This window comes from Lampris incognitus, unplaced genomic scaffold (genome assembly GCF_029633865.1).
Source record: "Lampris incognitus isolate fLamInc1 unplaced genomic scaffold, fLamInc1.hap2 scaffold_455, whole genome shotgun sequence".
NCBI classification, from domain to species: domain Eukaryota; kingdom Metazoa; phylum Chordata; class Actinopteri; order Lampriformes; family Lampridae; genus Lampris; species Lampris incognitus.
Genome location: NW_026611414.1, coordinates 1 through 20976, shown reverse-complemented (window position 1 = coordinate 20976; position 20976 = coordinate 1). Strand labels below are relative to the sequence as shown.

Below are 20976 nucleotides of genomic sequence, written 5' to 3'. Positions count from 1 at the left end.
GTTCCCATTGGCCCAAGCAATATAAACAGCAAGATCAGAACAGGGAAACTACCTTATCTCTCTCTTTTTTCCACCCGTTTTCCCCCCTTTTCTCCCCAATTTTACTTGGCTGATTACCCTATTTCCCGAGCCGTCCCAGTCGCTGCTCCACCCCCTCTGCCGACCCGGGGAGGGCTGCAGACGCTGCAGACTGCCAGGCGCCACGGTGGCGCAGTGGTTAGCGCTGTCGCCTCACAGCAAGAAGGTCCTGGGTTCGAACCCTGGGGTTGTCCAACCTTAGGGGTCATTCCAGGTCATCCTCTGTGTGGAGTTTGCGTGTTCTCCCCGTGTCTGTGGTGGGTTTTCTCCGGGTGCTGCGGTTTCCCCCACCATCAAAAAGACATGCAAGTTACACAGTGAAAGCCTGAGTGTTAATTTAACTCTGAGAGTGTACAAATAGATCCTTTGGGGTCCATTTGTACACTCTCAGAGTTAAATTAACACTCAGGAAGTTAAATTAACACTCAGGCTTTTACTGTGTAGGGTTAATACTCCTGTCTGTTCCCCTGACCGAGGCATGGCAAGACGAACTGCAGTTGACAGTGAGGAGTTTCACATGGGGATGTAGCACATGGGAGGACCACGCAATTCCCCCCAGTTCCCCCTCCCCCCTGAACAAGCACCACGCCCGACCAGAGGAGGCACTAGTGCAGCGACCAGGACACACACCCGGCTTCCCACCCGCAGATACAGCCAATTGTGTCTGTAGGGACACCCAACCAAGCCAGATTCAATATGGGGATTCGAACCGGAGATCCCCGTGTTGGTAGGCAACGGAATAGACCACTACGCTGCCCCCACACCCCTACCTTGTCTCTTTTAACCTTTCAGGGGTGTTATACTCTCAGTCAACACACACACACACACATATATATATATATATATATATATATATATATATATATATATATATGCATGTCTCACTGGTTGTCCAGTAGTCAAAAGAAGAAGACTGAATTAAAATGTTTGGAAGTGCTTTATTTTCAAAAGGCACCACAAATCAATGTCTGACTTTTAAAACCAGCATGTGGGAGTGTGTTTCTATCACTGTGAGGTTGATAACTGAAAGGCAAGCGAGGACGGGGCTTGCCCAGAAACGCGTAATCAGATCTACCTTGTTGCCTTAAGAGAATGTAAAAAGAAAATGCTGAAATCATAAATGTCAGATGCCGTCCACTTCCTCCCCCTTATGTCTAACTCTGATGTTATATCACAGCCTCGTTCTTATGTGCCACTATGAACACTGAACATTGTATGTTGCACACAAGTTTGGCACAGCCAGTTCAAGAGCTCATTCAACATAATATTAACTATGAGACTACCTTAAGAGATCTTATTGTCTCTAACTGACCGACCATAGCCAGGAAGTGCAGCCCACAACAACCAAAGACAATGGTCATTTCCACTCATTTCACTTTTCATGTTGGATTATGATACAATGATATACACTGTACAACATAATCTGCTGTTTTAACTCTAAAAAAAAAGTAAAAAGCAATTAAAAGTAAAAAAGGCAACGTATTACAAGCCTTTTTCTGAGAAATCACAACTAGAATGTGCAAAACTCAAATGATCAGTGATCACTTCTCCATAATCAGGAACCAGGAACATTCTACATTTCATTCCATGCACCTGCGCACATGAAATGAAACGAAATATCGTTTCCCCCTGCCCACAGCAGTGAAACACAGAGACAAAAACACACATCCAACTACAAGAACACATATATCCAATTATAAAAAAAAACAACAAACAAAATGACAAAACACAGGCTAGCAGTTAGCTTAGCCTGCCCCACCTGTCAGACCACCCTCAGTATTTCCTCCTCGGGCGCAGATCAGGGTAGGGCCATAGTCCCTGGGCCCACCGGACACAGCAGACCAGGCTCCCCCAGCCGATCCAAAGCCAGCTCTCCCAGTCCGACACCTTCGACACACCTCCCCTTACTCCACATGACGACGTCAAAAACAAAGTCAACGCTAGGCGAGGCTGCCACCAGACTGCCCTCGGTGTTTTAGGAACTGCCGGTCTGCATGGGCTAGCAGTTAGCTTAGCCTGCCGCACTTCTGCATCCTGTCAGACTGCCATCGGTGTTTCCTCTTCAGGCTAACATGGGGGCTACCTAAGAGCCACATTAAAGACAGACAAATTCGATGAATGTGTGTGTGTGTGCGCACACACTCACTCATCGGAGGTAGCCCCCATTTTATGGAGAGGTGATCATTGATCATTTGAGTTTTGCACACTCTAGCTGAGATTACCCAGGAAAGGGCTTGTATTAGGTCGCCTTACTTTTTTAAATTAAACCAGCCGATTATTTTTTACAGTGTGGCAGAGCAAAATGAAAGGGGAGGAAGAAGAAGCGGGGACATCGAGAGTCTCTTACAGAAGCTGTGTGCTTTTGAAGCCTGATCTGAACCCCACTGAGGCCAAAAGGACTAATTGTTAATTAAGGCGGGCTGATGAAAAAGAGCTCAAGTGTAAATGAACGTGTCAGTCTGGAGAAGCACTCAGACTACCTTCTACCCTTACCGAGGAAAACCAGCATTATTTTAAACCTGACAGAGCACTCCGGCGGTTCAGAATGGCTTGTTGTTATTCACCGTTTAATTAAACTTCTCATGTTGTAGGAGAAAAGAGAGGTGAGAATGAAATGAATGAAAAAAAAATCACAGTGGGTGAAGGAAGAGGAAGTAATTCGTGGGGAGGAGAGTATAAGAGTTGTTGAGTGTGTGTATGTGTGTGTGTGTATGTGTGTGTGTGTGCGTGTGTGTGTGCGTACGCAATGTGTGTAAAAATAAATGGTAAATGCATCTTGGGGCAAAAGACAGAAAGAGGCCCAACACTGTAAAGATTTAGAGGGGACCTCACTGCCTTTTCTAGAGGGCTGGAAAATAATACCCAATGTCCATGTTACTGCTGGAATCTTCCCAGTTACTAATACAACTCTCTCTTTCTCTGTGTGATGCTGAGCTGTTCTTCCAATGGCTTTAGCCCCACATCTTTTCTTATCCTTTGCCTGTCCCGGTAGCCTGGGGGCAGGAGCGAGGCAGGGTTAGGCTAATGTCCTTCAGACTGTCTCTCTCGTCTCTGATCTCCTGTAAGTCCTTTTCAAGGAGAAACATTCGATTCTCCTGCTCCTTTGCCGCCGAGCGCAACTTCTCGATCTTCCAGCCCAGCGCCGGGCTCTCCACACTCCCGCGGAGCATGCTGAGGCGCCGAGCTGTCTCATTCAGGACGCGGTTAAAGTGCTCCAGTGGTACTTTTCTATCTGGTTTATAGACACAAGAGGAAAAAAAAAAAGCAGAGAAAGATATTGTTGGTTTTCAAATTTGGACTCATATCAGCACTCAAATGGACTGAGAGATACACAGAAAGTTGGATCAGTTCATCTGGACATGTTTATTGAGAGAAACGTTTCATCACTCAACTCAGTGACCTCTTCAGTCTCAACTCATGCAGGTACCCCCACCCTTATAAACAATACAGTGGCAACGATCAGGTGAGCATGGTCATCCAGTTCTCCGATCTGCATGCTCACCATTCTCTGATAGAAATCGTCCAACACTTTTTATTGAATGTGCAAAATCAGTTAATACTATTTAATCATTTTTATTTCAAATTTTCCCATTTTTCTCCCACATTGTGCTTGACCAATCAGCCCCCTCTTCCTAGCCATCCTAGTCTGCCTCCTCCAATACATGTGGAGTCGCCAGCCGCTTCTTTTCATCTAACAGTGAAGAGTTTCGTCAGGGGGGTGTAGCGCGTGGGAGGATCACGCTATTCCCCCCCAGCTCCCCCTCCCACCAAACAGGCACCCCGATCAACCTGAGGAGGACACAAACCCACATCCGGCTTCCCACCCGCAGACACAGCCAATTGTGTCTGTAGGGGCGCCCGACCAAGCCGGAGGTAACACAGGGATTCGATCCGGCGAGCCCCGTGTTGATAGGCAACGGAATAGACCGCCACGCTACCTGGATGCCTGTATTTAATAATTCTAACACACCTACATTCAAGCCAAAGTATATGTTAGGATATTTTGTCTTTTAATGCTAAAATATTACCATGGGTCTAAAAAAAAAAATCAGATAAATATTTCCATGATTGAACATCTCTATTTCATGACTATCAACATTTTATGAATTTCAAAGATATAAAATTATAATACACTAGAATGAAATACTGCAGAGGGGAAAAAACAACAAAAAAAGATTATTAAATGAGAGTTTGAATAGACTCACCAATCTTAGTGATGAGCTCATTCAGGGTGAGAGAATACACTTCTATCTCCAGCTTGGCTGCTTTGATGTCCTCCGTCACACTTGACAAGGTAACTTCAGGCTTAAAATGAACAGGCAGTCTGTTACATTGTTTTTCACTAATGTTCATCAAGCTGTGATACAGTGACTGGAAATCAACATACACGGCTTCTTTATGTCTGATCATATGAATAGCTGAATCACCCCAAGTCAATAACAAGTTAATCCTTGTGTATATATCTGAAGATTGTTGTGTTGTAGTGTTGTTATTCTATGTTAAGTACACTGAGAGAGCCACGAAACCGGAAAATTCCATGTGTGTGTAAACCTACATGACCAAAATACGGATTCTGATTCTGAATTTTTACCTTCGAGGGGAGTTTGGAGTGAGCATTAGCAGTTAGATTTTCCTGCATAGCCAATTGTTTCAGAGCTACGTCTGTGTGGGAGCTCAGCTGGGAAGATGCAGTCCTAGTGAGTTTAGCCTGGGTCAGGGTGGCCTTGGATTCCTGTACACAAACACATGGAAGTCAGAGGAAGTTGAAAAAAAGTTCCTAATCTTGACGGGCAGTGAGGTTAGCCCTGCTGTGGAAAACAGATATAAACAGACACATGTACCTTTGCCACCGCATGCGCAGTGTCCTCTGCCTCTTTGGCGGTGGTGCTGGAGAGGCTGGTGTTCTCGAGAGCAGGTTTCAGCATCTTCTCCATTTGTTTCACCTTCTTCCTGACATCTGCCAGAACCTTTTCCCCCAGGGGCCTCTCCTTCTTCACTGCGATCTTGGTCTGAGCCTCACGACGGGGCCACTCCCTCTGCATGCCTAAAACAGTATGTCAGATTTAGAGGGACACAACAATTGTTGGAGGGTTATTGGTTATTCTATTTTTTTTTGCAACCTGTGTCTTATTTTCTGCTTCATTGTGGAAACCTTGGACACAGGAACATCACTAGACACAGCTTTGCAATAGTGTCTAACAGGGCGACTGAACCTGAGCGTCAGACATGTTCCAACAATTCCAATGTAACTTCTGACTTCTTTTGGATATGAAAGTGAGAATGAATGGTCCTTGAGTACATTGCACCATCCCCAGTTTAACACAATCATTTAAATCACATATCTGGAATTGAAAATGAAAGCACAGGCTGAAATCCATTGACCAATATGTCCAATTCTGTCAATAGCCGGTCACATTGCTGAGCTACTTCCTGGTTCAACTTGTAGGAATGACTTCTCTATACTAGCTGTAGGTATAATCGTAGAACTGAAAGAATAATGGGAATGGGAAATCATGTAAAATGGTAAATGGACTGCATTTATAAAGCACTTTTCTAGTCTACCGGCTACTCAAAGTGCTTTAGAACATATGCCTCACGTTCACCCATTCACACACACATTCATACACTGATGGTGGAGGCTACCATGCAAGGTGCCAACCTGCTCATCAGGAGCAGTTAGGGGTTCAGTGTCTTGCTCAGGGACACTTCGACACAATCTCTGGAGAAGCCGGGGATCAAACCAGCCACCCTCCAATCACTAGACGACCTGCTCTACCTGAGTCAGGCCACCCCCCTAACAAAATGTTTAATGAAAGACAATGTTTTAGGTATACACTTTCAACCACATGTAAAGGGAAATTATACATATTTACATAGAGACAAAATATATCATAAAGTCAAGTTGACATTCTGGCTGTGTAGCACAAATAAAGCCTCACAATCAAAGAGTATCAAAATCATACTTAAAAAAAAGTTGATATGGTATATATCATTATGAGTATTTATAATAATCAGACACTTTAAAGTTTTGAAAGGAACTTAAATCACGGGGGGGGGGGGGGGTGTAGAGTTAGTAACACTGCAGAGGGGAATCTGTGGCTGGCTAGACACATGCCGGACAGAGCTCAGTAAGATGGTATGAGCAGTTTTAAGTCTGGACTCCTCATCACTATATCGTGTAGTGCCTATGATGGAAAACAGTAATGTGCACGTAAAGACTTATCTGAACACATAACTACATTTTAAACATTTGACACTGAATCAACTCTGAGGATATTGGGGTATTTCTTAATAAATGCAATTGAGACCTGCTGGAATAACGTGGAAGTATTCCAAATATTGCTGAAAATTGCCCATGGTTCAAATTCAAGTTCAGCTTTATTGTCATGTGTAAAATACAATGAAATTATCGTTCTTGGCACAAAATAAATGGAAAGTGACAGTGAATGCCAAGGATTTTTTTTTTGAGGCACAACACATTGAGTGACAGGCATCACAACAGTGGTCATTAAGGGAAAATTCTTAAAAATAAAAAGCTTAATATTCTTTTGTTCACTACTTTGACGAAGTATTTGATTTTTTTTTCACTTCAACAGCACAACTGTTACTTTTTGTAATTCAAAATACATTTTTCTAATTCCTAAATATGATCTGTATGGTCTGACTTAATCTTTACAGAAAATAAAAGCCAAGGTACTTCCAAGAAAATAAGGTCTAAATTCTGCCATCTGTAACAACTCAATTAAAAACAAATTTATTTTGAAGGCAATAATTAGGTTATGTGGTTTGATGAGCATTAGTATGCACATACTAAGAAGCCAAGAGCATCACTGTCCACACTAAATAGTAACTGGGAGTCAAGCAAGCCCCTTATTGTAGCACAACCAGAGATGGGTATAAATACATCAAAAAGTATCTTGTTACAAACTACAAATACTTACAGCATTACACATGCTCCTGGTCTTTACAATAAGTCTCTAGACCCAGTGAGCAATCTCTGAATGAACTGTAGATGGAAGGCTGCAACCCTGTTGGCCACATGGATCAGTCCTTTAGCCCCTTCATCCTTAGGAAGGTACAGCGCACTCTGAGAAATCAAGTGCTATTTGTCTTAGAAAAAAGTTCACCAGCACAGCCTGAATCTTGGTCAGGAGGTGGGTTGGAGGATCAATGCATGTTAACCAATGCCATAGAGTTGATGACACCAGGTTTTTGATTACTAACGTGCGACCCTGTGAGAGCAATTCATAAATGATGTTTGCTTACTTTCAATCTTTGACCATGTATGACATATACCATGTTTAACTTTATTTTAAATTGTTTAGATAAATGCTTAAAGGTGATGTGTAACAGAACATACGTAGTCTTATAAAGTGTCTTCTCCATGTGAACAAATAAAGGTCTATTGTTAACTGTTAGTTGATAGCAGAGGAATGTATGAAAAACTCACTGAGTGTAGCAAGTCTGCACACAGTAATTGGAGAAATGGCCTTGGTGGGATGTGAGCTGGAAGACATGAGATAAGGAGGGGAAGAACAGACAGCTACCCTATAAGAGAGACTATTGTACTGATTGGCGCACACTTAAGTATCTAGGCTTGTACATCTGTTCATGAACAAATAAGTGTGACAATACTGCAAGAGATTTTTGTCTCACTCCTCATTTAATGTCAGTGTGGAATTAAATAATTGCCACGAATACCCCTATATGACATTTGTGGTTAAATCAATTTCCACTTCTTAAGACACCCTTCTACTTTTTCTAAAACATTTCCCTGATTATAAAAAAAAACACACAAAAACAAAACAAAAAAAAAATAAATAAAATTATTCATTCCCAAAAACACTACCAGATATTTCATCCCTCCCGTTTTCCATGTCAACCCCCCCAGGTAACATGAGCTTACCATTCAGCCCCTCTCCTACCATCAGCGCCTCACTTTTCCCCAGGTTACTCTAGCTGATGATAACTTGACCTAACTAGTTAGCATTTTTTTTGCTAAAACATCAATATCTCTTTGGTCCTTTACAAAAATAGCTACATCATCTGCATAGGCAGAGAGTTTAAAAGTTGTGTTGCAACCAAAAGTGACTCCGGGCGACTCACACCTCAATTTATGCAGCAGGGGCTCAATGGCCAGAGAATACAACATTCCAGACAAAGAACATCCCTACCTAATTCCACTTTGTACCTTAAAAGGAGCACTGAAACTACTCTTAATTTTAAGTACACTCAATGTCACTGTACAAAACCTTGATCTTGCTATAAAACCTGGGCTGAAACCGAAAGCTTTCATAGTTTGCCATAAGTGCTGGTGTTGAACTCGGTCAAAAGCCTTTTCCTGATCTATGGAAATAAGACCAGTTTCAACTCCCAGTGAACTAGAGATGTTGAAAACATCCCTAATTAAAGTAATATTGTCAGTGATTAGCCTGTCGGGCACACAGTAAGTCTGGTAACATGGATAACCTCCTTCATCAATTTGCTAACACCTTAAGATCTTGGTATCAGTGCAGAGCAGAGAACCAGCTGCCAATTCTTAATGTCTTGCAAATCCCTTTTTTTTTCGGTCCTGACAGCCCTCCTGAAGCTCTGAGGCAACCGCCCCTCAGTTGCATTGTTCCTCAGAACAGTCAACAAATCCTCTCCGAGTACCGAGCAAAAACTTTTAGAAGTTAACAGGTAAACCATCTATGCCGGGTGCCTTGTCACTCTCCAGACTTTGCAGGGCATCATGGAGTTCGTCAGGGGACAGCTGTGCCTCAAGCTCTGTATTGAGTGTTTCCTTCCTTTTTGAGGCCATCATAGAAAGATTCAGCTCCCAGCACATCCTGTTTGAATTCACTCGTATAGCGATCACTGTAAAACCCTGCTGCATATTTCAGCATCTCAGAAAACTGAAAGCTGCACATTGGTGTTAGCATGTAGAAAGTGGATGGTCTTTCTCTGCCCATTCTTGTGCTCTAGACTAAAGAAAGAGTGAGAAGCAGCATTCATATGTGTGACATTCAGAAAGCGTAAGCGGACCAGTGGCCTCTGTTCTGTAATAATCAGCAGGTTAGCCAAAGCAGACTTTTTGGATTTGAGAGCCTCTACACGGCCTCGATCTCCTGTGGAATCTGCTAAATTCTGTAGTTCCATCATTTCAATCTCTAGATCTCTCATAGATCTGGCTATGTCTCTGGTGACATTGCTTTATCTTGCACTTGCTAATGTGCCACCATTGCTGTAAAGCACTAAAATCAGACCTTCTGTTTCTGTATTGATCCCAGAAAAACTTAAAAGCATCTCTAAAATGGTTATCATGTAAAAGGCCTGTATTAAAATGCCAGAAAGTACTATTTGTTTTAACACTCCTTATAAATACTGAACACTGTACAAGTGAATGATCAGAGAAACCAACTGGCATTATGTTACATTGTTTAAACACATTAAAATGATGTTTAAAACAATAAAACTGATAAAGCTGTGCCATGGACAGCACATTATCTTTTGAATGTGTCCATGTATATTGCCTCTGGTTTCCATAAAAAGCTCTCCAAACGTCTTTTAGTTCACATGATTTAATCAAACGTGTGAGATGACTAAGAGATGCAGGATGTGGTTTCTGATATTTCTGTCCAGCTTGCAATTTTCTGTACAGTTAAAATCCCCTCAAATAAATAAATATTCCTCACTGTCACATTTACTAAAAACATGAAATAACACACCATAAAAACTAGTCTTTCAGGGCCAAGGATTGGAACATAAACATTTATAAAAACTATTTTTTATGTTTTCAAATTGTGTTTTTACTTTCAGTAGTTGGCCCTTGACTACTTCCTCTACTTCGAGGGAACTTGGCATAAAATCTTTTGGAAAAAAAAATTCCAACCCTACCACTAGTATTTGATTTATGACTGAGAATCATTTTTACAGTCCATTCCCTCTTCCATTCAATTTCACTATCTAGGGTGCTATATGGCTATTGTATAACCAAACATATATTTTCTTAAAATCAACCAGTTTAAACACAGCAGCTCTTTTCATGTCATCTCTTGCTCCTTTCAGATTTAAAGTGCTTAGTTTTATGTTACACAAGTTGGACGGTTTGGAGACAAAGCAAGAGAGACAAGATTGAGATGGCTTGGACATGTGTGGAGGAGAGATGCTGGGTATATTGGGAGAAGGATGCGGAATATGGAGCTGCCAGGGAAGAGGACAAGAGGAAGGCCAAAGAGGAGGTTTATGGATGTGGTGAGGGGAGACATGCAGGTGGCTGGTGTGACAGAGGAAGATGCAGAAGACAGGAAGACAGGAAGAAACTGTGGTGACCCCTAACGGGAGCAGCCAAGAGTAGTAGTAGTAGTTTTATGTTACACGAGGAGAATGACGCTTAGCTGTGCGAAAACCAGGCTTACACTAACCAAAAAGATAAAACCAACTAAACTTGTCTTAATCATCAACAAGGTGTTGCATTTTTACTTTCTGTACAAGTTGTTTCAGCCTAAAGATTTCCTGTTCAGTGAATGTGTTTTCCTCCAAATCTCCTGTGTTTTTCATAAAATATCTAACTTGGTCAATAAAAAGCTGTAAGTCTGGAAATAAATGTTCTACCTTGACTGCCCTCAAACCCTTGGTAACCTGTAAAAACTTCCTTATTTTCAGGAAAGCATGGCCCCCTTCTGTATCTGACTTGTGTGTGTGGAGTGGAACTTAATTCACAGTCACTTCCTTCTGTGTTCTCCTCAGGTAAAGAGGAGAGAAGCTTTTTCCTTTTGTGGGCTTCCTTTTAATAGACTTTTTTGTCATTTCATCATCCATCAGTATATCTTCCCCTTCCTCAAATACAGACTCTGCCACTGTAATCACAGTCTGCTCTATTTGCCTATTGAGTCCACTATAATATCTCGCCCAGCCAAGTAAGTACACTCCCTTTTCTCACTGTTTTCTTTCTTTCTTTTATTCTGTTCATCCGCCCCTACCTGCTCATCCTGGCCACTGACTTCTACCTGCTCAAATTCTCTTACCTTCTCATTGTGATAACCTTTTTTGAACTGCTCATCCTGCACACCACCCTCCCTACCTGCTCAGTCTGTCCGTTTTCCTCATCTTTTTCAGCCTCAGTCTCTTTATGTTTCAAAACCTAATCATTTCCTCCTGTCCTCACTCCCTCCTCTTGTCTGCCCTGTGCCGACTCAGCAGCGCCGTCCCCAGCCAGAGATGTGCCGCTCATGGTGGCATCGGGGGAAGGTGGCGGCCCTTGGGATCAGATCTTCCCTCACTCTTTTTGAGACAAGACCTTATTAAATGCCCCTCTGACTCACACACAAAATATCTAATCATACTAGATGTAACGAAAACAATGTAATCAATCCTGAATTTAAGTGCTAGAGCCTAGAGTGCTAAAGGTTGTTGTGAAGCATCTAGTGTGTTGGTGTAGTGTTCTGTGCCTGTCACGTGTCACTCTCAACCTTCACCGCTGGCTAGCAGAAATGCGAACAGGAGAGCCAAGCACATAAGTCTCTCCCTGCCAGTACATAGCCTCTCCAACAGCAAGCCCTATGTAGTGCCTCCTCGTGGCGACACACGGTAACTGGGTACACCTTGGACCCTGGCTGAACTACAAGGGACTCGGAGGAGGTCTGGCCCCTAGACATGTGGTACGCAGGCCCACCGGTGTGTGGATATTCCCTGATGCCCACAAACCAGCCCCCAGCTATGGGTTAAATAGTTCCACTGCCTAGTGGACACCTCAGGAGAGGAATAACCTACGGGAGTAAACCCCTACAGAAAATCAACGTCTACAGTGCTGTTGTTTTTTGTTTTTCTTGCCCTTTTGTATATGTTTAAATCGGAGAGTACTGCTGGCGTCGTGTGTGGCTGCCGCTACTCCCTCTTGTAGCCCCCCCTTCCTATCCATCCCTGTATGTTTGTGCTATGTTTATCTGTTGTCTTGTTTCACCGTGTTTATTGTAAAGCGACTTTGAGTGTTAGAAAAGCGCTATATAAGATTTATTTATTTATTATTATTATTATTAGAGCCAAATCCTCCGCATTATTTTTCGAAATCATAAAACCTAGTCTCCTATGGGACACAACGTGTTTCAAGAGAGGAGACTTGCAACCCGAAGATGCCATTTTTATTAGGGACACTAGCTGTCCGTATCTTGCAAGCTCCTTCTCCAAAGTCGCATTTCTCATGAACAGGGGAGCATTAGGAATGGTGATTCAATTGGCTGGCTTAACCAGCGGTAGAACGGGAGTAAACATGTCCTTAATCACCACACCACTTTCCATAGCCTGGTTGACTTTATCAATACGATCAAGGTAAATAACAACAGCACTGTTTATTCTGGATGCAGATTGTATGCTTCCATAGCCCACATGTTCCCCTACTGCCAAGCATGTTGGCATGTCAAATTTTCAAACGCAATTCCTCTGCCACCCACAGCAGGCATACTGCCCCACTGGGTGGTAGCACAGCTACTAAACTAAAGAAAATAACTGCACTTAACACTACCACCAAAAACCTAACTAAAGACAACAAACAACAAAAAGCACACGAAAACGACAAGTCAGATAGAAAAAAGTTCACATTTTAGAAACTCACTCACACTGAAGCAACACGCTGCTACTCTGAGAGAGAGAGAGAGAGAGAGAGAGAGAGAGAGAGAGAGAGAGAGAGAGAGAGAGAGAGAGAGTCACCTTCAAGCTCTCTGTGCAGGCTGATGACTTCTGACTCCACTTCTTTTGCTGTCACCACAGATGACAAGGCCATTGCCATTGCTTCCTGAGCATGAGCTTTCAGCTTTAGAGAAAAAAATGGGGAGTGACTATGTATGAGTCTTTGAGCCCTTATGTAACATGAATTGTTGCTCCTGAGGTCTTGTTCATACTTATTCATATACAAAGATTCATACTATAGAGAGATTCATATCAAGTAAACTGCTGTCATATTAAGTGCATATAAGAGCCTGTCCTTTCTGACTATAATACTACTATTAGTCTTCAGTGATCACCAAATAAAGTTGCATCTGCAAGAAATATAACTTGGTGTAACGCTCACTTTATATACACAAGCGACAGAATGTGACATCTTAAAGAAGGCAGACTAAAAGTGTATATGCATATCTGGTAATAGAGTGTTTCCAAGAAAGTATATATACACTACCGTTCAAAAGTTTGGGATCACCCAAACAATTTTGTGTTTTCCATGAAAAGTCACACTTATTCACCACCATATGTTGTGAAATGAATAGAAAATAGAGTCAAGACATTGACAAGGTTAGAAATAATGATTTGTATTTGAAATAAGATTTTTTTTACATCAAACTTTGCTTTCGTCAAAGAATCCTCCATTTGCAGCAATTACAGCATTGCAGACCTTTGGCATTCTAGCTGTTAATTTGTTGAGGTAATCTGGAGAAATTGCACCCCACGCTTCCAGAAGCAGCTCCCACAAGTTGGATTGGTTGGATGGGCACTTCTTGCGTACCATACGGTCAAGCTGCTCCCACAACAGCTCAATGGGGTTCAGATCTGGTGACTGCGCTGGCCACTCCATAGAATACCAGCTGCCTGCTTCTGCTCTAAATAGTTCTTGCACAATTTGGAGGTGTGTTTAGGGTCATTGTCCTGTTGTAGGATGAAATTGGCTCCAATCAAGCGCTGTCCACTGGGTATGGCATGGCGTTGCAAAATGGAGTGATAGCCTTCCTTATTCAGAATCCCTTTTACCCTGTACAAATCTCCCACCTTACCAGCACCAAAGCAACCCCAGACCATCACATTACCTCCACCATGCTTAACAGATGGCGTCAGGCATTCTTCCAGCATCTTTTCATTTGTTCTGCGTCTCACAAACGTTCTTCTTTGTGATCCAAACACCTCAAACTTGGATTCATCCGTCCACAACACTTTTTTCCAGTCTTCCTCTGTCCAATGTCTGTGTTCTTTTGCCCATCTTAATCTTTTTCTTTTATTGGTCAGTCTCAGATATGGCTTTTTCTTTGCCACTCTGCCCTGAAGCCCAGAATCCCGCAGCCGCCTCTTCACTGTAGATGTTGACACTGGTGTTTTGCGGGTACTATTTAATGAAGATGCCAGTTGGAGACCTGTGAGGCGTCTGTTTCTCAAACTAGAGACTCTAATGTACTTATCTTCTTGCTCAGTTGTGCAACGCGGCCTCCCACTTCTTTTTCTACTCTGGTTAGAGCCTGTTTGTGCTGTCCTCTGAAGGGAGTAGTACACACCGGTGTAGGAAATCTTCAATTTCTTAGCAATTTCTCGCATGGAATAGCCTTCATTTCTAAGAACAAGAATAGACTGTCGAGTTTCAGATGAAAGTTCTCTTTTTCTGGCCATTTTGAGCGTTTAATTGACCCCACAAATGTGATGCTCCAGAAACTCAATCTGCTCAAAGAAGTGCCCATCCTACCAATCCAACTTGTGGGAGCTGCTTCTGGAAGCGTGGGGTGCAATTTCTCCAGATTACCTCAACAAATTAACAGCTAGAATGCCAAAGGTCTGCAATGCTTAATTGCTGCAAATGGAGGATTCTTTGACGAAAGCAAAGTTTGATGTAAAAAAAATCTTATTTCAAATACAAATCATTATTTCTAACCTTGTCAATGTCTTGACTCTATTTTCTATTCATTTCACAACATATGGTGGTGAATAAGTGTGACTTTTCATGGAAAACACAAAATTGTTTGGGTGATCCCAAACTTTTGAACGGTAGTGTATATATACATATATATATATATTCAGGTAGACAGTAAAACCAGATGCTCTAATAAATGTAATCACCTCATGTATTTGATCCACTCTCTCCAGGTTCTTGGTGGCTGACTGCATAAGAGGCTCCATCTCCTCTCTGATTTTGCTGATAAGCTCCTCTTTGGTTTGGACATGCAGAGCCAGATCTGTTGTCTTGTTTACTAAGTCTGCATCCTGTTTCAAATCGAGAGGTGATGGCATAATATTAATATATAAATTTTTGCTCTTATGGTTAACATAAAGTACCTTTTTTGTGAGCATTAGAAAACATTCAACGTTTTCAGCCTCCAAAAGACTAATAATGTTTTTTATATACATAACTGTTGTGAAATAGATCATGTACGCCTTGAAATTCTTATCAGAGTAAGTAGTGTCTACTAAACTTATTTTTTTGTGAACCAGATGTTGAGCTGTCCAAAAAAATCTCTCACTCATTTTGAAAAGAAGGTGGAGAATATTAGGTCCCAAATCCAGTCAGGCTCGTGCATTTGTTCCATTCTCCATTTCAATTCTGCCTCTTTTACCCAGTGTCATCCAACTACAATTTAAGTGTTTGAGAGCACAGTCTCCAATATGAACTCCTCCTCCCACATCTTAGACATTATCCCCACTAAGCTGCCCAAGGTGGTATTTTCAACTATTAGCCCTGTTATTCTGTAAATTCTTAACAATTCTCTGGCCTCTGGTTCTTTTCCAGGCAGTTTTAGGCATGCCATTGTTCAACCATTGCTAAAGAAACATAATTTAGATCTTTGTCCTAAAGTAATTACAGACAATTCCCCAAATTGTCTTTTTTATTTAAGGCTCTGGAGAGAGTAACTTCAACTCAATTGATTTCTTTTATGAACACTAACAACACTTTCAACAGTTTCCAGTCTTGTTTTAGAGCGCTCCATAATACCGAGAGAGCTCTACTTAAAGTCACTAATGACCTACTGCTGACTGAGGGCAGAGGTGACCGCTCGATTTTAACTTTTAGACTTAAGTGCTGCCTTTGACACAGTCGATAACAACATCTTCTTACATCACTTAGAGACTTAGGTTGGCATCAAGGGCTCGTATCCACTCACACACACGGCTCTTAGTTTACTACGCTCTTACCCAACCAACAGATTTTCACCCCACCAACAGATTTTCTTCTGTTCTGGGTAACTACTTCCTCAGTGGCTCAGTTGAGTGGTAGTGTGTTTTTGGCCCCCTTTTCTTTATATATATATATATATATATATATATATATATATATATATATATATATATATATATATATGCTGCCCCTTGGCTAGATCATTCAAAATTACGATATCCTTTACCATTTTTAAAATTTTATGCTGACGACACTAAGTTATACATGCCACTAAAACCCACAGATCCAAGCACCCTAGCAAATCTCACAACTTGCCTCACTGACATTAAATCCTGGATGTCTGAAATTTTTCTCAAAAATAATAATGATAAGTCTGAGGGCATTCTGTTCGGTCCCGGAAATTCTATCAGCCCTTTTGTTACTAATCTTGGTGGTCTGTCAGGTAGTCTTAAGCAGGCTGCTAGGAATCTTGGGGTAATATTTGATGCCAACCTTGATTGTTCAGTCATGCTTTCTCCAGCTCAATGTAATCACCAAAATTAGGTCATTTTTACCAATTGCCAATCTGCAAAAAGTTGTACATGCTTTTATCTATTCTCGGCCTGACTATTGTAATGCACTTTACTCTTGCAATAGCAAGGGCTCCCTCCACAGTCTGTAGCTGGTACAAAACGCCGCTGCTCGGCTCATTACCGGGACAAAGAGTCATGACCATATCACTCCTGTGCTTGCCTTCCAACACTGGCTCCCTGTTATATTTCGAATTGGTTTTAAAATGTGATTGTTCACTTTTAAGGCCTTAACCGGTCTTGCTCCTACATACAGTGCATCCGGAAAGTATTCACACCCCTTCACTTTCCCCACATTTTGTTATGTTACAGCCTTATTCCAAAATGGATTAAATTCCTTTTTTTTCTCATCAATCTACACACAATACCCCATAACGACAAAGTGAAAAAGGTTTTGTAAAAATTTTTGCAAATTTATTAAAAATGAAAAACTGAAATAATGCATGTACATAAGTATTCACACCCTTTGCTATGACACTCAAAATTGAGCTCAGGTTCATCCTGTTTCCACTGATCATCCTTGAGATGTTTCCACATCTTGATTGGAGTCCACCTCTAGTAAATTCAATTGATCGGACATGATTTGGAAAGGCACACACCTGTCTATATAAGGTCCCACTGTTGACAGTACATGTCAGAGCAGAAACCAAGCAATGAAGCCAAAGGAATTGTCTGTGGACCTCCGAGACAGGATTGTATCGAGGCACAGATCTGGGGAAGGGTACAAAAAAATTTCTACAGCTTTGAAGGTCCCGAAGAGCACAGTGGTCTCCATCATTCATAAATGGAAGAAGTTTGGATCCACCAGGACTCTTCCTAGAGCTGGCCGCCCAGCCAAACTGAGCAATCGGGGGAGAAGGGCCTTGGTCAGGGAGGTGACCAAGAACCCGATGGTCACTCTGACAGAGCTCCAGCGTTCCTCTGTGGAGATGGGAGAACCTTCCAGAAGGACAACCATCTCTGCAGCACTCCACCAACCAGGCCTTTGTGGTAGAGTGGCCAGACGAAACCCTCTGCTCAGTAAAAGGCACATGACAGCCGGCTTGGAGTTTGCCAGAAAGCACATAAAGGCTCTCAGACCATGAGAAACAAGATTCTCTGGTCTGATGAAACCAAGATTGGACTCTTTGGCCTGAATGCCAAATGAAACTGGAGGAAACCAGGCACCCCTCATCACCTTGCTAATACCATCCCTACAGTGAAGCATAGTGGTGGCAGCATTATGCTGTGGGGATGTTCTTCAGCAGCAGGAACTGGGAGACTAGCAAGGATTGAGGGAAAGATGAATGGAGCAAAGTACAGAGAGATCCTTGATGAAAACCTGCTCCAGAGCGCTCAGGACCTCAGACTGGGGAGAAGATTTACCTTTCAACACAACAAGTCTGTGAATGTCCTTGAGGGGCCCAGCCAGAGCCCAGACTTGAACCCCATTGAACATCTCTGGAAAGACCTGAAAATAGCTGTGGAGCGACGCTCCCCATCTAACCTTACAGAGCTCGAGAGGATTTGCAGATAAGAATGGGAGAAATACCCCAAATATAGGTGTGCCAGGCTTGTAGCTTCATACCCAAGAAGACTTGAGGCTGTAATCGCTGCCAAGGGTGCCTCAACCAAGTACTGAGTAAAGGGTGTGAATACTTATGTACATGCAATATTTCAGTTTTTTATTTTTAATAAATTTGCAAAAATTTCTACAAAACCTTTTTCGCTTGTCATTATGGGGTATTGTATGTAGATTGATGAGAAAAAAAAGGAATTTAATCCATTTTGGAATAAGGCTGTAACATAACAAAATGTGGGGAAAGTGAAGGGGTGTGAATACTTTCCAGATGCACTGTACATTTCTGATTTACTGACCTGGTATGTGCCCTCTCGTCCATTTAGTTCCACAGATGGAGCCCTGCTGGTTATTCCTAGGTCTTGGTTTGTCACAAATGGTGATCTTGATTTTGCTGTCGGAGACCCCACACTATGGAACTATCTTCCTGTCAAACTAAGACTAACAAAGTCTTTAGCTTCTTTTAAATCTCGTCTTAAAACTTTTATTTTTACAAATGTTTGATTTTTTACATTTATTTTTACTGTTTTTATTCTTACTCTTACTTATTTGGTCTTGTTCTTTTTTAATTTGGTCTTATTCTTAATTTTTGTTGTTTTATTTCTTTGTAAAGCACATTGTAACATTGTTTTAGAAAGTGCTATATAGACAAAGTTATTATTATTATTATTCCTCTCTTTTCAAAATGTTTAATTGATGAATCAGTCTGCGATAAGGTGTACACTCAATCTCTTAAAAATAATGTGATATTTTCCATTTTTAAGTGAGCCTTTATGTGATACTGCGATAACTTTGTTAACTTGTATGATTTATCTAGGACCTTATAAGGTGATGTAACAATAATTCAATCCACATCTAAACTGACTTATGTCATGTAGGTTATTGAAGATGTCCGGCTGACCTCTGTTTGGTTAGAGTCCAGTGTTTGGCGGGGAATTGTCACAGCCAGCTGACGGAGGGATGAGGTGATGTTAGTCAGTGTGATGTGGGACTCAACAGACTGCTCCTCCAGGGCCAGCTGGGTGGTTAGAGACTCATTCACCTGGATTGTCAGGATTTTCTTCACCTGCTGCATTTCTGCTAATCTGAGGATAAAAGAGAAAAATGATAGATAGATAGATAGATAGATAGATAGATAGATAGATAGATAGATAGATAGATAGATAGACAGATAGATAGATAGATAGATAGATAGATAGATAGATAGATAGATAGATAGATAGATAGATAGATAGATAGATAGATAGATAGATAGATAGATAGATAGATAGATAGATAGATGGATAGATGGATAGATGGATAGATAGAAAAATAGAAAGATAGATAGATAGATAGATAGATAGACAGATAGACAGACAGACAGACAGACAGACAGACAGACAGACAGACAGACAGACAGACAGACAGACAGACAGACAGATAGATAGATAGATAGATAGATAGATAGATAGATAGATAGATAGATAGATAGATAGATAGATAGATAGATAGATAGATAGATAGATAGATACTAGATAGATAGATAGATAGATAGATAGATACTAGATAGATAGATAGCCATCTAGGCTGATTGTCAGTACTGGTTTAAGTCTGTGTTTAGTTAGGGGATGCTCAGTGTATGGAGTCGACTTGTGACAGATAATCTTGTGGAATGGTGCAGTCTGATTAGACGCTCACAGATTTTTCACATGAATGGACATGTTTTATTTGGTATAGCTTCAAGCTAAACAAATCGAGACAGACGCTTGTTATAGGCCAGTGGCCAGCAGTACACATCTGAGAACAAGACAGTGATGGTTCCGGGTGATAAAAATTGTGAGAAGAAAGCATGACAAATTGATAGATAGCAATAACAAACAGTGTTTTGATCACTTATACTAGCCTGCACACCCTGCGCTATAGACCCGTCATTTTGGCTGCAGCAGAGCAATTCATGCATTTTAATTTTGAGTGCAAAAACAATTAAATTGGCTTTGGCAAAAATGTATATGAAAATGAGATGAGTTCTGTGATCAAAAATTCTTTAGTTTGATAGAAATAATTTACTTTGCCGTAATGAATTTAACTTGATTTAAAGAACACTGTTGCACTAGAATATTAAGCTATTAAATAATCAACTAGGGCACAACACGCCTATTCTCCTTATTTCTCACGCTTCCTAGTTGACCCCTTTAAATGAGGGCCTACTGTATTTTTTTATTAGTGCAATAAATGACAGTAACTTGCTCAAAAACCAAAATATCTGAAATATATTATTTGAGGTGCAAATATTTGAAGTGCAATACACACACACACATATATATATATATCACCAAAGATGATCAGCGTTCTCTTCAACTTGCTCCTCACTTATTTTTGTCTTTTTCCAACATGGCCACCAGAGGGCTTTATTGCATCATTCTGTCTAGCATTAAGGATAATCCTTAGAGCAATCTCACGCTAGAAGACTCAGCAAGCATGCAGCATGTGCAAGAAAGGAAATAGGCTTATTGTAGGGGAAGCTGTCCCACTGTTGCTGAATGTCTTATTTCTTTTAACTCAAATGGATTCTAAATGTCGAGTATCAAGACTGGGACCTTGTGCTGTTATACAGGGATAGACAGACTCTGAGAGAAATATATTGCCAGAGCACAACAATCCCGGACCTCTTATCACAAGCTGGGATATCACAATGAAATGTTCCTCTTAGAAATGTGAGATGTCTTTCTTCCTGAATGTTTATTTGTGTGTGTATCCATCTTATGACTCACTGCTCGGTTAAGTTCTTGATGAACCCCTCTGTGGAGTTGTTCTGTAGTAGATCCATCAGGAGAATGACGGTCTGGTTGGAGGCTCTCACGGCTCCTCTAGCTATGGCCTCAATTTGGACTTCTATTTCTCTGTGACTGAAGACAGAGAGGCATAGGATGAAAAGTAGAGGGGGGGGC

The 20976-nt window shown here is 41.4% G+C and overlaps 1 protein-coding gene across 1 annotated transcript; it reads right to left on the bottom strand.

Moving 5' to 3' along the window:
• Positions 1 to 1008: 1008 nt before the first annotated feature.
• On the bottom strand, positions 1009 to 20934 carry LOC130133676 (laminin subunit gamma-3-like; the record flags this gene model as incomplete). The annotated part of the gene is made up of 8 exons (XM_056302079.1): positions 1009 to 3310; positions 4284 to 4383; positions 4670 to 4810; positions 4920 to 5122; positions 12766 to 12868; positions 14869 to 15012; positions 18951 to 19134; positions 20800 to 20934. Coding segments are annotated over 8 exons (1273 nt in total), but the record flags the coding sequence as incomplete, so codon positions are not given.
• Between the last annotated feature and the right edge of the window lie 42 nt (positions 20935 to 20976).